Source organism: Hevea brasiliensis, chromosome 3 (genome assembly GCF_030052815.1).
Source record: "Hevea brasiliensis isolate MT/VB/25A 57/8 chromosome 3, ASM3005281v1, whole genome shotgun sequence".
NCBI classification, from domain to species: domain Eukaryota; kingdom Viridiplantae; phylum Streptophyta; class Magnoliopsida; order Malpighiales; family Euphorbiaceae; genus Hevea; species Hevea brasiliensis.
This window is the reverse complement of record NC_079495.1, coordinates 81,690,225-81,707,967: the sequence shown is the minus strand read 5'-3', so window position 1 is coordinate 81,707,967 and position 17,743 is coordinate 81,690,225. Positions and strand designations below refer to the sequence as shown.

Genomic DNA, 17,743 nt, shown 5'->3' with positions numbered 1-17,743 from the left:
ATCTTTATAAGAGCATCACTAATGTGTAATGGGCAAAATAACAGATGTTTTTTTTTTTTCTCCTTAACTTTTTCCCTTAAAATTGAACAAGAATACAAGTTCCAAAAGATTATTTTAGCTTTCTGTGCATCAGTTCTGTTAATTTTGAATTAGATATCCTTTAATTTTATTCATTAACAATACACACACACACACAGACATATATACACAACTCAAATCCCTAAATAGGAAAAGTATAAAATCCCTAAAATTATGGTAACCAATATAGGAATATATACACATATTTACTTCTTCCTATTCTGTAATACTCTCCCTCAAGTTGGAATATGAAATCTCATCAATTCCAACACTTCCTATTAATGAGATTCTTATTGAAGCCAATAATTTCCTCGCAACAGGACCAGATTCAGAAATACACAAACAAAGATACCAACACAAAGTACCAAAACACAACGCAACTCATAGGGTTGCATTTCCCTCTCCAGAAGCGATGCCTGCGAGGAAAAAGACGAAACAGTAGGTGAATCTTTATCTAACAGCTCACAGGGCTATGATATAGTGGCTGTCCAAACTTCAAGAACACCTTTAAGGGAGTATCAAATGGGGCAGCAGCTCACAGGGCTTGAGTCCCGTCTCAATAACTCTAAACTCAAAGTTGTCTAGGAACCAATTTAACAATAAGGGCAGCAACAAAGACTAGAGACTAATAAAAGCAAGCAGAAACAACAGTAACCAGAGGTTGAAATAGTACCCAAAACAGCCATTGGTTCATAAACACCTTAGAAGCATAGGAACCAGGGCAGAAGAACACTAGGACGTACTCGCCTCCTCTAGTCGACGTCAGAGGAGCAGATTGAGACCATAAAAAGTGAAGCATGCTTCCCCATGCGCCGCAATGTTGTCAAGAGGCGCTCGGGCACTCACCTAGGTGCCTGGGTGAGGCGAAATCTAGGTACCTCGCTTGGGAAGCCTCTAGGAAAGCCGTTGCCTAGGTGCCCAAAAGAGGCCAGGCGAGGCGTCACCAGGTGCCCGGAGGAGAGAAAAAGGCAAGAAATTAAAAGAAAAAAAAAAAAGAAAAGGAAGTTGAGAAAGAGAAGCTTACCTAATTTGTTTTCACCTTTTGGCATCCACATGATGACTAGAGAGTTAGTATTTTGAGATTGCATGACATAGTAAATGGAATTGAACAATGCATCCAAAATTTTAAATTAAATTTTGAGCTTTCTAATTTTTGCTTTAACATTTTGTGCTATTAAAGAAATACTTTTGATTTTAAAGTTTAAAACATATAATATAACATGAAATATGAATATGAAATTTGACAATTTATTGATCGTGTAATATGTTAAACTTTTTTACATTGTATATTTAATTATTTATTATTTTATAATAAATTAGCGTCTCGCATCGCTCGGGCAAGTGCCTAGCTCCTCAGGCGATGGAGGACCTTCTTGCCTTAAGAGCGCCTAGCGCTTTTGACAACAATGATGTGCCGACGCATGGGAAGAGGCTACAAAACAAGGAATTGCACAACCAGAGAAAATTTTCAGGGCTAGGAGCTGTGCTTTACTATACCGAAGAATGGTATCCTGTGAACAGTAACCATGAAGACCGTGAACAGTACCAAGCCCTGATGAATTGAGAACTTTGATACTATGTTTCTTTGGAACTAGAAATCCTTTATTTTTATTCATTCATAATACACATATATACAACTCAAATCCCTAAAAAGAAAAATAATTAAATCCCTAAAATTATGTTAATCAATATAAGAATATACACATATTTATTACTTCCCATTCTATACACTTTCCCTCAAGTTGGAATAAGGAATCTCATCAATTCCAACAAGTGCCAAAAGCTTGCTTTAGCATTTCATGAATTATATTGGATCAGTGTGCAAGTAAGATATTCAAGGAAAATTTACAAATCCGTCCATCACTACTATTTCCATGCTATCACTTCCATTCATATATTCAGGATTTTAAAAAACTTTGATTAGTTCAGATACATTTAGAGTCTTAAGAAAATGGACCGGGCTTAACTCACTCTCCAAAGCTAGCTCAAGGGAGGAGGAGTGCCTAAGGCCATATAAGGAGCACATTATCCCTATCCCTATCCCAAACCAATGTGGGATCTTAACACCCCCCCTCACGCACATGACTGAACACCTGGAACATGAAATACTTATGTGAGACCCAAATATTGGTTAAGAATGCTCTGATATCATCTTAAGAAAACAGGCCAAACCTAACACACTCCCAAAAGTTAACTCAAGGGGGGAAGAGTGCCTAAGGTCATATAAGGAGCACATTACCTCTATCCCAAACCAATGTGGGATCTTAACATAGAGGATGCTTATTAAACTAGATTGTGAAATTTTTTGCAAACTTGGATTGTGGGTTCATGTTGTAATGCTTTGTGAGGTTATATTAGTTACTGTCAAGGGTGAAATGCTATTGTGGTGCTAGGAAAAGATGGTATCCTTGTAACAAGGTGACAAACTGGGTATTGCCCAGTGATTACCATTTAGAAGAGCCTTAATAAAACATATCAATGTAGGTGCCCTAGTGGCAAGCACTATTAAATTATAACCAAACCAAACAAATAAAACTTGGTTAATTCAATGAGAGGAAATTTAGCCTTTGGTTTGGTTTTTTTTAACTAATGGATAAAAATTACTAAAACCCCTCAAGGTTTGTCAAAAAAAAAAAAACACTTTAGTCCCTATGTTTTTAAAACTAAACTAAATGGTTCCTAATGTTTGGTTCTTTCATTCCATGAACACTTTAATCCTTCCATCTAAAATTTAGCCATTAGCCAACAAGGAAGGAGGAAAAAAAAAAAAAAAAAAAGAAGAAGAAGAAAAGATTAAAGTGTTGACAAAATAAAACATTATAGACCATTTAAATTGGTTTTAAGAATACAAGACTAAAGAATAAATTGTTAACAAAATAAAACATTGGAGGCCATTTAATTTGGTTTTAAAAACACAAAGACTAAAGTGCGTATTGTGACAAACTTCAAGGGGTATTTAGTAAATAAATAAATCAAACCCAATAGCAATTTTTTCTTTAAATAATGCAATCAAATATGCATTTTGCTATTATATTAAATTGAAAACATAGCACTGAAATTCATGCAAATATGTAAAACTACAATTCACAATAGAATTTTAAAAATTAGTAATTAAAACTCATGATCAAATGATGAAAACTACACAAGCTTAACACAAAAATTTAATTTCATCTCATTTTATGTAATATAATTAGACTATTTAAAAAAAACCAAAAAAGCGAACAAATGAAAAAAAATCTCTAATTGTCCTATTTATTTTGGAATTACATATCCGGCATGTGTTGAGTTTATAAAATAAACTTTTTTGTGTCCAGTAAGTGTCAGAGGTGTCAAATGCACATCATGTCTGACATGGAGTCAAGACACTGCACAGGCCATTTTGAGACAAATGTCTTCTCTGTCAGAGATGCCATTTGCAGAATTATTGTAGGGCAAGTATTCCCCACCTCGCGATGAGTAAAAGCTACTAGCCTATTATTATGCCACACTAGCTATAAAAATATACCTCAGCATTGCACAATGTACAAAACAAAGCATCTTCACCAGTGCCCTGTTGTTCAGCTGCACCTTCCTGTTTGCGGCAATCTTCATGAACAAACAATGCACAGAAGATTCCTCCAAAGTTACAAGAAGATTTTCTGGTCAGAGGCTGCACTGCCATATCTACTTCCCCAATTTCTCTCGCTGAACTTTTCTTACTAGAGTTAGGTGCAGCTATAGAGCTTCTAGAAGCCGATGATGCGGAAGAATGCAATGCACTGCCAATTTCATCAAATTTTTTTGGCAAATCTTTCTCTGATAACCCATTATGCATATCGGGCTTATTTCTTATGTCTGTGTTGAATTTGGACATAATGCCAGGATCTGCAGGATTAATTGCAGTACACCGAACATAAAGAATAAAAACAAGGAGTACCTGAAATGCCAGTACAGGAAATATCAGAAAAATATCATGCATATTGCATAGAGATTACACTTACTAGATGACTCTACGACTACGTAATTCAACTACAGTAATATCTTATTATAACTCTCTTTCATTGTCAAGGAGAAGGGAAACAAAAAGACAAAGGCTTCCCACAGTTTAAAAAGGGGGGAGGGGGGCAGAAAAAGAAGAATCATATTTTCCATTAATGAGGATTAACAACCACATGGACACGGTAACACAGTGCAATGCTGGTGTGTAATATATGCCCCCCACACCAAAATTTTACCATTCACTACAAAAAAGCTGGCCCAGAGCACAAAGCATCCCACACTTGTGGGCTCTAGCTGCCAAATATACTATCCATCTAACCAACATATCCAGAACATAAAAGACCCAAAAAATATTCACAGCAGCCCTGGTAATACAAAATAAGGCTAATGACGGTATAAGTCCAAAAGTATAAACCATTTCAATTATGGCCACTTTAAAACTATCAATAATGGCCAAAAGCTTTGACATCAGCAACAATTATAAGAATCACATAGTTTCTCTCTCTAAATTAAGTGCCCTTAATGATGAATGCCCATATGAATTAATCTAATAATTTTAAGTTAATGAGACAAAATAAAATCTTACCATAAATTTAAAAAGGATGGAAGGTAAACAAAAAAATTAAAAATCATTAAGTTTGACTTTTGTTTTACAACTATATCCAATTCTATTAATTTTGTCAATTCAGGTCATATATTCAATTTGTATTACAACCATAACCTCAGTTAACCCTCTTATCCATAATTATTCATAATTTGCTAACATGAACACTCCACAAGAATTATGGGCTCACACATCACAAAATGTTGAGAACAAGCTGAAGTGATAAAAAGTCCACTTCTGAAAGCATATATGGCTACCAACAGATGGATTTTACTGGCACAAGGTTTGCATTTTCAAATCACATATGCTCTAAGAAATGGAGTTAATTCCTAATATCCTAGGATTTAACCCAAAATCGTTTAGAGTGGAGAAAGAGAATCCAAATAGCCGACCCCAATAAATTTTTAGGATAAAGGCTTAGTTGAATATCCTCCATCTCAACACCATATGGGTCTTGTATCTTCTGTCCAGTCTCCACTGATAAATTCACGACAATTTTGAACATAAGGCCTTGAAGGATATGATTGTAATAGTAATTAAATTTTACAACTTAAATTGACAATATTAGCAGAGTAGGATATAATTGTAAAAGTACCAAATTTTAAACACACACACACATATATGATCCCTGTTTGTTCTCTTGGGCTAGCCACTAGTAACATTTTCAACTAAACAGATGTTGACATTTTAATAATTTGAATTAAATATCAATTTATATATATAATATTCCATTGTAACTCAAAACCATAATCAGTATTCAGTGTGCTTCTCAAAAAATAAATTACTTCAAAAAATTATTCAGCATATAAACAAATAAAAGTGTAAAAATCTTAACTCAACTTCAAATTAGCTGTTACATCGTTACTGGCACAAACCATAGAGAAAAAAAATTAAGTGGGCTATAATTGTTAAAAATAATTAAATTCAGGACCACTGTTGATGATTTTAAAATAAGTGAAAGCAATTGAAAAATGCACATACTATTGGATTTATTTTATGATTAGCCATAGAAATTAATAAATCACATACCACTGGAGAGTATGTGGCAATCAGCGCGTACTCCCAGATGTGGCCTCCAAGGAAAGGGGCAATGAAAGCATAAAATGCAATCACTAATAAACAGAATACAGTAATTGCAACAACCTGTAAAAGATAAGAATCAACATGTACAAAATAATTTAGTATATGAAGTGCTAATACATGATTTAACATAAAAAATAATTCCAATGTACAAAATACACAACCAGTATATGCAAAATGACAAATAATACAAATACAACAGGGGCACTTTTTTTTTCCCTCTTTCTCTTGGGTTCATCAGATGAGATACACTACCAAAGGCAGTTCTCTTTCCCATACACCCCCACAACACCCAATGGGGTTTGCAATTTAACTGTGTAAAAGTGTAAAAACGAACATATAGGCAATCCATCCATTTTAATCTTATGACGCCACAGGAGACAGAATTGTAGCAAACAAAAATAACTCCAGCATAGTTTCAAATTTTCAATCATTTCCAGCCTTTTCTAACACAAAAATACATCTGTGATTGTCCCATATCTTAAAATAGTAAAACTTTTGACATTAGTCTATTAAGAAAACACTTATACAGCATGGTGAATGATGTCTCTAATCGAAAAAAATTTAACTCACTAATTGGCTAAAGGATGAAGCAGCAATGATAAAGAAGTGTTAGTGGTTACTATGTTTCAGAATAGACTCTAGATCAAGTTTCAAGTAAATGAAAGGGGGCAGTCCCAAAACCTGAAATTGTCTATTTAATTTGTTAAAAGAGAAGACAAGACATTGAACTGAATAATTTCTATTGTCTTAATTCTTGTTAAGAAAAGTCAAACACCCTGTATATTTGTATTTATTGCATTCCTAAACAGTAGCACAATTATAGAAATTATATTCCTAGATGGATAAAAACCATTGTGTATATATATTTACACACACACACCAATCAATCTTTAAGAATACAAGAGAAAATTCTTCCCAGTTCATAGTTTACATGGCATCAAAGCTCTCGATTTATTAGGGCTTCAATACTATTCACAAGGTACTGTTCACGGATACTGTTCATCAAGACTATTTATGAGTACTGTTTACAGTACTGTTCATAGGAAAAGTTCCGAGAGATTTTGGGTCTCTCTTTTTTGTGTTTTGCTCTTGTGTAGCCTAGTGAGCTACTTCCCTATTTTATAACTCCTTGAAGATGATGGGCTCCACAAATAGGACTAGATAGTGAAAGTAAATAAAGGTTTTGGGAAAACATGAATGATCTAATGCAAAGCATACTGAATGGAGAGAATGTTCTCATCGGTGGAGATTTGAATGGACATGTAGGAAGTGATAGGCAAAGTTATGAGAATTTTCATAGAGGTTTTGATTTTGGTAGTCAAAATGAGAAAGGAAAAAACATCCTGGATTTTGCCATGGCGTACGACTTAATACTAGCAAAAACCTAGTTTATAAAAAGGGAGTCGCATTTAGTTACTTTTAAAAGTGGACAGCATAGAAGCCAAATTGACTTCCTCTTAACTAGGAAGACAAATAGAGCTCTATGCAATGATTGCAAGGTTATTCCAAGAGACTTCAACAAGTTAACATCGGTTAACGGTCTTGGATATCAAGTTTAGGAACAATTCAAGTAAGGCTAGAAGAAATATTATAGCTAGAACAAAGTGGTGGGAGTTCAAAGGCGTAAAGCAAGTGAAGTTAAAAAATGAGCTTCTCGAGTCCGAGGCATGGAAACTGAATGTGGAGGTCAATGGTATGTGGATACAGATGGGATAAAAAGATTAGAGAAGTAGCTAGAAAAGTAGTTGGAGAGTCTAAAGTACATGGACCACCCTCAAAAGAGAGATGGTGGTGGAATGAATAAGTACAAAAGGCAGTGAAAAGAAAGAGAGAATGGTGTAAGAAATTACCTAAGTGTAATAATAATGAGTCTTATAAACAATAAAAGATAGCAAAGAAAAAGGCAAAAAAGACAGTTAGTCAAGTAAGAGCACAGGCCTTTGAAAAGCTATATAAGAAACTTGGAACTTAAGAAGGGGAGAAAGATATTTATAAATTAGAAAAAAGGAGAGAAAAGAAATGTCAAAATCTCAATCAAGTTAGGTGCATTAAAGATAAAGAAGGAAAAGTATTGATGAAAGATGAGGACATTAAAGAAAGATGAAGAAATTATTTTGATGACCTCTTTAATAATAATTAAAGTGGTAATAATGTGAATATAGACTACAGAACAATAGAAAATAATGTGAATTATACTAAAAGGATTAGATCTTTAGAAGTAAAGGAAGCACTTAAGAGAATAAAAGTAGGTAAAACCTGTAGACCCGATGGAATACCAATTGAAGTGTGGAAGTGTTTGGGAGATGTGGGAGTGACATGGTTAACTAAATTATTTAATAAAATTCTAATCTCAAAGAAAATGTCTGATGAATGGAGAAGGAGTATTTTAGTACCTATTTTTAAAAATAAGGAAGACATACAGAATTGCTCAAACTATAGAGGAATAATACTCGTGAGCCATACTATGAAGTTGTGGGAGAGAGTTGTGGAACATCGATTACGTTTTGACACTTTTATCTCCCCCAATCAATTTAGATTCATGCCCAGTCATTCAACTATGGAAACAATCTTTCTCATTAGAAGCTTGATAGAGAAATATAGAGATGTGAAGAAAGATCTACATATGGTTTTTATCAATTTGGAGAAGGCTTATGATAGTATTCCAAGAGATATCTTATGGAGAGTGTTAGAACAAAAGAGGATAACTATTAGGTACATACAAATGTTAAAAGATATGTATGAAGAAGCACTACTATTGTGCGCACAGTGAAAGGGGACACGAGATTTTCCTATCTCAGTTGGATTACACCAAAGTTCAGCTATGAGCCCTTACCTTTTTACATTAATTCTAGATGAATTGATGAAACATATACAAGAGAGTATCCCTTATTTCATGATGTTTGCAGATGATATAATTCTGATAGATGAGACGCGAGAAGGAATCAATAGAAAGCTAGAGCTTTGGAGAAGTACTCTAGAGTCAAAGGGCCTTAAGTTAAGTTGAACGAACACAGAATACATGCATTGCAAGTTCAGTGAAAGCCGAACTGGTGATAGAGAAGGAGTTAGTTTGGATGGAGTAGTATTGCCCCAAAGTAATCACTTTAATATCTCAGCTCAATCATTTAAGTAAATGGGGGATGTGAGGAGGATGTTAGTTGTTATGGAAAGTCAATCACTATGTTATAGAAAGTCAATCACTATATTATTTCTCTGTATATTCTGTATTCTGTATTCCTATTTAGAATTTCTTATTTAGGATTGCTTCCTAATTAGTAAAACACAATTATAGGAATCAATTGTATATATATACCCATGTACAGATTAATTGATATTAATGAGAATCATCTCTTTCTACTCATCTCTTTCTACATGGTATCAGAGCAGGTCATCAATCTAGGGTGACTATTTGTTCTCACTACTCAGCTCAGGAGAGACCTTGGCCGCCGACCGGCCGTTTCAACCCCGATCAACATCGCCGGCGTCGCCTCAAACCCCTCATTCCACCACTGTGTGCTGTTGCCTGATCCAGTATACCATTAAAGGACTCCTGAGGTTTGGCTCTCAGATCCTATTTCGGTATTTGCTTGATTTGTGATTTTGGGTTATTTTGCTGCTATAAGCACTTTGGATTAGCGTTTCGGTTAGTTTTCTTTGTCTCAACAAATGGCAGACAATAAGAATGTTATTTCTGATGTGATTCCGGTGATGACTAAGATCACGGAACACAAACTTAATGGTTCGAATTACCTAGAGTGGAGTAAAACTGTTAGGGTCTATTTGCATAGCATTGATAAGGATAATCACCTTACTAAAGATCCACCCACTGATGATACACAACAAACTTGGCTAAGGGAGGATGCTCGGTTGTTTTTGCAGCTTCGGAACTCGGTTCATAGTGAGGTAATTAGTTTAATTAATCACTGTGAATTTGTTAAGGAATTGATGGATTACTTAGATTTTCTGTATTCTGGTAAAGGGAATATCTCCCGTATTTATGATGTTTGTAAGACATTCTACCGCGCTAAGAAAGAGGATAAGTCTCTCACGGCTTATTTTATGAATTTTAAACGGGTATATGAGGAACTTAATGTATTGTTGCCTTTTAGTCCTGATGTGAAAGTTCAAGAGCCCAACGGAGTAACCTACATTATGAGTTTTCTTGCAGGCCTTCCTTCAGAGTATGAGACTGCTAAATCTCATATTCTCTCCAGTTCTGAGATTTCCTCTATGCATGAAACGTTCACACGGGTCCTTCGTACAGAGAGTACTCAATCTTCACAGCCTGCCAGTAGTGCTCTTATTAGCCGTAATCCAAATGGACAACCGGGTAATAGAAGAGAAAGTAGAAGAGGAATTACAGGCAACAGAAGTAATCAGCGTAATGGAGAGGCTAGTTCTAATCAGGACTCAAGAGGAGTCATTTGTTATTATTGTCATGAGCCTGGCCATACAAAATATAATTGTCCGCAACTTCAGAGGAAAAATCAGCGATTACAGATGGCAAATATAGTAGCAGAGAATTCTACAGTACCTTCCTCTGAGAAAACTATTTTGGTATCTGCAGAGGATTTTGCACAATTTTCCCAGTATCAGGCATCTCTAAAGACTACCAGTTCCCCTGTCACTGCAATCGCTGAGTCAGGTAAATCCACTACATGCCTTGTATCTTCTTCATCCAAATGGTTATTGATTCTGGTGCGATAGATCACATAACAGGTAATTCTAATCTTCTATCTGCTTTTCAGTCTAATCTCACTTCCTCTACTGTTACTTTAGCTGATGGTTCTACTTCTTGTGTCATGGGTTCTGGAACTGCGAACCCAACTTCGTCAATTTCTTTGTCTTCTGTTTTGTGTCTACCAAAATTCTCTTTTAATCTACTTTCTGTTAGTAAACTTACTCATACCTTAAATTGTTCTGATTCCTTTTTTCCTGACCAGTGTTTGTTTCAGGATCTTACGACGAAGCAGATTATTGGTAGAGGACGCGAGTCAGGTGGTCTCTACATTCTGGAAAATTATGTACCACGGTCGCTTGTTTGCTCCAGTACCTTAACACCTCTTGAAGCTCATTGTAGATTGGGTCATCCTTCTTTGTCTACCATGAAGAAGCTGTGTCCTCAATTTCAGTCTTTATCAGTACTAGAATGTGAGTCGTGTCAGTTTGCAAAACATCATCGTTTATCTTCTGTGTCTAGAGTCAATAAACGGGCTTCATCCCCTTTTGAGTTAGTTCATTTTGATGTTTGGGGTCCTTGTTCTGTTACATCTAAAACTGGATTTCGTTATTTTGTTACTTTTGTTGATGATTACTCTCGTGTTACCTAGTTATATTTAATGAAGAATCATTCTGAGTTGTTTTCTATCTTTTGTGCCTTTTGTAATGAAATCAAAACTCAATTTAATATTTCTGTGCGCATATTAAGAAGTGACAATGCCAAAAATACTTTTCAGCATAATTTCAGCCTTATATGACACAAAATGGCATTCTTCATTAGTCTTCCTGTGTGAATACCCCATCCCAAAATGGCGTGGCCGAAAGAAAAAATCGTCATCTTCTTGAGGTAACTCGTGCTCTTCTTTTTCAGATGAAAATACCTAAACACTTTTGGGTGGATGCAGTTTCTACGGCATGTTTTTTTATCAATCGTATGCCGCTTCTGTCCTTAATGGGGATATTCCTTATACTACTTTGTTTCATACAAAATCTTTGTTTCCTATTGAACCCCGTATTTTTTGTTGTACCTGTTTTGTGTATGATGTTCGTTCACAGGTTACTAAATTGGATCCAAAATCTCTCAAATGTGTCTTCCTTGGGTACTCCCGGCTCCAAAAAGGGTACCGTTGTTTCTCTCCTACTCTTAATCGTTATCTTGTTTCTGCAGATGTCACATTTTTTGAGTCCACTCCATTTTTTCCTCCATCATCTGTGCATGAGAGCCAAGGGGAGGAGGATGATCTCTTAATATATACTGTCCAACCAATGTCTAGTCCTCTCCCATTGCCTGTTCCTTCTGTCTCTAGACCTACTCGACCTCCCGTTGTTCATGTTTATTCTAGGAAATTAGAGATTCCTGACTCAGATCCTCCACCAGCTAATTCGTTGGGAGATCCTGTACCTCATACTAATCATGATTCTGATCTAGACTTACCCATTGCTCTTCGTAAAGGTAAACGTTCATGTACTTACCCTATCTCTTCTTTTGTTTCTTATAATCAATTGTCTTCTTGTTCTCGGTGTTTTGTTACTTCTTTAGACTCTGTTCCTATCCCTAATACTGTTGATGAGGCACTGTCTCATCCTGACTGGTGTGATGCTATGAAAGAGGAAATGGAGGCTTTAGATGCTAATGGTACATGGGAACTATTGCCTTTGCCCACTGGTAAGAAAGCTATTGGTTGCAAATGGGTATTTACAGTAAAGGTAAATCCTGATGGTTCTGTAGCTAGGTTAAAAGCACGCCTTGTAGCAAAAGGATATACTCAGGCATATGGGGTTGATTACTCTGATACTTTTTCTCATGTAGCTAAACTTACTTTTACTCACTTGTTTATCTCTTTAGCAGCTACATATGATTGACCCCTGCATTAATTGGATATCAAGAATGCTTTCCTTCATGGTGATCTTCAGGAGGAGGTGTATATGGAGCAACCACCTGGGTTTATTGCTCAGGGGGAGTTGGGTAAAGTTTGTAGGCTTCGGAAGTCTCTTTATGGCTTGAAACAAAGTCCTAGGGCATGGTTTGGGAGATTCAGTGAAGCAGTACAGGAATTTGGTATGCAAAAGAGTAAGTGTGATCACTCAGTATTTTATAGGCAATCTGAGGCTGGTCTAATTCTCTTGGTAGTCTATGTGGATAGTCTATGTGGATGACATTGCCATCACTGGGAGTGACTCTGCAGGTATTTCATCTCTTAAAACCTTCCTCCAAACTCAGTTTCAAACCAAAAACTTGGAATTGTTAAAGTATTTCTTGGGTACAGAAGTTATGAGAAGTAAGAAGGGTATTTTCTTGTCTCAAAGAAAATATGTCCTCGATCTATTGACAGAGACAGGAAAATTAGGTGCTAAGCCTTGTAGCACACCAATGACTCCCAACTTTACAACTGTTAGCAGGGGATAGTGAGTTGTTTGAAGATCCAGAGAGATACAAAAGATTGGTAGGAAAATTGAACTATCTTACAATCACTCGTCCTGACATTGCTTATGCCGTTATTGTGATAAGTCAGTTTATGTCTTCCCCAACTATTGCTCATTGGGAAGCCTTGGAACAAATCTTGTGTTATCTAAAGGGCGCCCCAAGAAGAGGTTTGCTATATGGTAATCATTGACATTTGAATGTTGAATGTTTTTCAGATGCCGACTGGGCTGGATCTAAGGTTGACAGAAGGTCAACTACAGGATATTGCGTTTTTATTGAAGGAAATTTGGTGTCTTGGAGAAGCAAGAAGCAGAGTGTAGTTTCTCGATCTAGTGCTGAATCCGAATACAGAGCCATGGCACAATCTGTATGTGAGGTAATGTGGATACTTCAATTACTAGATGAGACAGGTTTTAAGACCTCCCTGCCTGCGAAATTGTGGTGTGATAATCAAGCTGCTCTTCATATTGCTTCTAATCCGGTGTTTCATGAGCGGACCAAACATATTGAGATTGATTGTCATTTTATTCATGAAAAGATTCAACAACAAATCATCTCAACAGGAAACATCAAAACTGGAGAGCAGTTAGGAGATATGTTCACAAAAACTCTGAATGGAGCTAGGATTGACTACATTTGTAACAAGTTGGGCATGATTAACATCTATGCTCCAACTTGAGGGAGAGTGTTATGAAAAGTCAATCACTATATTATTTCTCTCAGATATTCTCAGATTCTCAGATTCCTATTTAGGATTTCTTCCTAATTAGTAGAACACAATTATAGGAATCAATTGTATATATATACCCATGTACAGATTAATTGATATTAATGAGAATGATCTCTTTCTACTCATCTCTTTCTACTTAGTCATGGGATTAATGCCGGATAGTTAGAGTGGAGATGTACCACGGGAGTTTTATGTGATCGCAAGATTCCCAATAAGTTGAAAGAAAAACTTTACCGTATAGCCATACGACCAGCCATGTTATATGGTAGTGAGTGTTGAGCAATGAAAGAGCCGCATGTGTCTAAGATGAGAGTTGTGAAGACGAGAATGTTAAGATGGATAAGTGGCCATGCTAGACTAGATAAAATCTATAATGAGAGAATTAGAGAAAAAGTAAGAGTGGCACCAATTGAGGATAAATTGAGAGAAGAAAGATTGAGGTGATTTGGTCATTTGAAGCGTAGACATATGGAGGCTCCAGCTAGACAAGTAGAGCACATTGAGTTAAAGGATAGAAAGAAAAGAAGAGGTAGACCTAAACTGATTTGGAGGACAGTAATACAACATGATCTAGAAGCATTACACATTTTTGAGGATTTAACCCAAAATCGTTTAGAGTGAAGAAAGAGAATCCATATAGCCGATCTCAATAAATTTTGGGATAAAAGCTTAGTTGAGCTGAGTTGAGTTGAGTTAAATTGAGTTGAATAGGATGGCAGAAAGGAAGATTATCAGAGTATCTGCACATGAACATACCCAATCTGCCAGTATCAAGCATCATTAAAGCTCCTTACTCCTTCTACCACTACTATCGCCAAGTCCGGTAAATCCTCTATGTGTCTTGTTTGCTCATAATCCAAGTGGTCATTGATTCAAGTGCTACAGATCTTGTGACAGGTAATTCAAGTCTCTTTTTTACTTTCAATCCCATACAACATCCTCTAATGTCACTTTAGCAGATGGGTCTACCTTGTGTTCTTATTTCTAGAACTATTGATCTATCTTCATCAATCTATTTGTCATCTGTCTTATCTTTCAATTTAATTTCTATGAGTAAACTCACTCGAGACTTGAATAATTGTATCTCACTTTTTCCTGACAATTGCCTATTGCAAGGTTTTACGATAAAGCAGATTATTGGTAAAGATCATGAGTCTAAAGGTCTCTACATCCGTGACAAACAGATGCCATGGTGTTCTACTGCCTTAACTTCATTTGAAGTTCATTATAAATTAGGACATCCTACCTTATCTACTTTGAAAAAATTCTCTCAGTCTCAGTCATTGTCATTTTTAAAATGTGAGTCATGTCATTTTGCTAAACATCATCATTTACCTTCAGTTCCTAAAGTCAATAAACGAGCTTCATCTCCTTTGATTTGGTCAACATTACGCAAAGTTTATTAAGATATTATTGTTGTCAATTAATAAGATTTTAGTATTTGTTTCTCTTTTTCATTTGAGTATTTGTTTCTCGACCAATTGAGAATTTGTTTCTCAACCCATTATTCCCCTTTATTCCTTTGGTTTTTCATCAATTTGGTAATTGGTATAAGAGCTTATTCTACATCAATTTGGTATCAGAACTTGTTCTACTACATCGAAAGGTTTATCAGAGCTCAATAGAATATGAAAAAGGAGAGAAATTGGGCACTCATTTTGAAGTTGTGAAGTGTGAACATCACAAAATGTACTATAGCACAAGAGAAAAAGGAAGATTGAGAAAAGGAAGAGAAAATTGGCCACATAGGCTTTCCAAACTCAATCAAAATAGTCAAATTTCATCATAAAAATACCAAGGGTCCATTTCGATAGATGTGCAAGTGAAATGAAATGGATTTGAATATACGTTTCAGAAAAAATCATAAAAAACAATATTAGTGTCAAATTCAAATATCCTTTCAAAATTCCCATTTTTCCATATGGACCTAAGAAATAGCCAATGACATAGGAATTTACAAGGACAGAATGACAAATCAGTAATCTTACTAAATATGAAGCAAACAACTTTCTGATGATTCCTTTTAATAAAAATTTGAAAAAAAAAAATCCTGTTAGTAAAACCCTAAACTTTCTGGATAGAAATAAAATAAATAAATAAATAAATATAAATATATATATATATATATATATATATATATATATATATATAAGAAAAATCCAAATTCCAGAGTTAGGAACTAAATCAAATTATCCCTCATTCTAGTTTCCCTTACCTACATCAATCAATCAACCTAAAATTACGTACAAAGTAAAAGGCTCATTATAAATCAAATGCAACCTTGTACACAACCATGTCCGCAAGATGTATAAAGACTTCATCCAGAGTAGAACACTTCAACCAAGACACAAGTGCAAATTGAAAGCGCCTGGTATTTAAGAAATGCAACCCAACAATATAGCATTTCCTAAATTTAGGCATAAAGTGTTATCTAAGTAAAATGTTATGAAGCCTTGGAGAGAAAGTGAATATTATTAAGGATGGAGACCTCTCAATGATAAGCCAGGCTGCCAGCATCCTTCAAATGGAGAAGCATCACAAAAAGGCTTCACTATAATATAATCTTATTCAAACAGATAAATTAAGCCCTGTTCACAAGGTATTTAAACTTCTTCAATTGTTCTTTCTTTTCTTTCAATGAAACTTGTACAAAAATCTGAACCATTCCTGATAATTTAAACTTCTTGCTTAGCAACCAGCTGCTATGGACTCTTAACATATAAGCAAAGAGCTTCTAGATACATCACAGATTACCACATTCTACATTAAAATTATTTTAAAAAAACCATGTTTTCTTATAATTTATGCTTAAGGAACCCGTAGAATGTAGAACACATCACAGAGTTAATCTTACCAATATCATAAAAAAATTAAAAATAAAATAAATAAAATAAAAAATAAATAAATAACCAGAAATACACTACACTAACAACATCCAGAAATTTCCCCAGGCATAAAATGAAAAACAAAAATAGAAGAAACAAGAAAATCTCCAGCAAGTAGAAATCCATTCCCCCAACACCCCCCCCCCCCCCAACAAGGAAAAAAAAAAAAAGAAGAATATATACTGCTTGGCATTTTTAAGGAGATATCCGTCACTTGAACAAACCCTAAACAGTAATAATTTTAAAAAAAAAATTAAAAAGAAAAGAAATTGATGGTTGAGAAATGAAATGAGGCATTAATCCACCCAAGTTTCAAAAGAGAAGACATAAATAAGGCCATACCTGAAACGTGTGAGCTGGTAGTTGCCATCCATGTCTCCTCACCATGACTGCCCAAAGCTACACCTACCCAAAAACCAAAAAACACCCCAGCAAGAGAGCTCTCTCTTCCCTTTCTGTGATTCTTCTAAAAGAAAGGCAAATGAACAGTAAATTTGAGTTGGGTTTTACTCGGTCTTATTTGTTAGTAAATACCGATGAAAATGAGAGGAGAAAAATTTTAAAAAAAATTGAAAAGAAAAAAGGAAAAGCAGCTGAAGTTAGAAGAAAAGAAAATCTGCAAATAAGAGAACAAATGCAAAAGCGTCCAAATGAGAATGTGGAACTGTTGAAGAAAAACACTATCTGACAAACACAAAGAAAGCGTTGACAGACAAAGAAACCGGAAGCTTCAGACCTATATATCAATCTTTATGATTAATTAAACATTTATTTATTGAATATTTATAGAAATTTTTGTTTATTTATGAAAATTTATTTATCTATTTATTTATTTAAAAATAAATTAATTATTTTTTTAATAATTAACTAAAACTTATTCTATAAAAATAAAGTTTATTAGTTGAAAAATATCTTGTTTTATTTTTTATTATTTATCGCCTCTGATCAATTTAAATATATAAAAATTATTTTTTTATGTGATTTTAAAATCATAATTTTTGATATCACTAAAAAAATAAATGAGCAATTAATTGAATTGATTGTTAATTTATTAAAAATTAATTAATAATAAATTAATAAATTAATTACTATTAATAATTAAAAATTAATTATAAATAATAATAGATAATTAAAATAGTTATAAAATTAACTAATTTTAAAAAATTAAAATTTTTATAAAAAAAAATATCCATTACTACTAATGGCAAATTAAGCAATCGAAATATACTGCTAAATAGGGA

General features: G+C 34.6%; 1 protein-coding gene across 1 annotated transcript in view; it reads right to left on the bottom strand.

Annotated features, from left to right (window-relative positions):
• Nucleotides 1–17,221, bottom strand: part of LOC110648991 (probable protein S-acyltransferase 19) — a 28,531-nt gene extending 11,310 nt beyond the window's left edge. The window contains exons 1-3 of the mRNA XM_021803388.2: nt 16,845–17,221; nt 5,690–5,803; nt 3,584–3,994 (exon numbers count right to left, since the gene is read on the bottom strand). Coding sequence (XP_021659080.1) covers nt 3,584–3,994; nt 5,690–5,803; nt 16,845–16,889 — 570 coding nt within the window. The 5' untranslated portion in view covers nt 16,890–17,221. The remainder of the gene's footprint in view (nt 1–3,583; nt 3,995–5,689; nt 5,804–16,844) is intronic.
• Between the last annotated feature and the right edge of the window lie 522 nt (nt 17,222–17,743).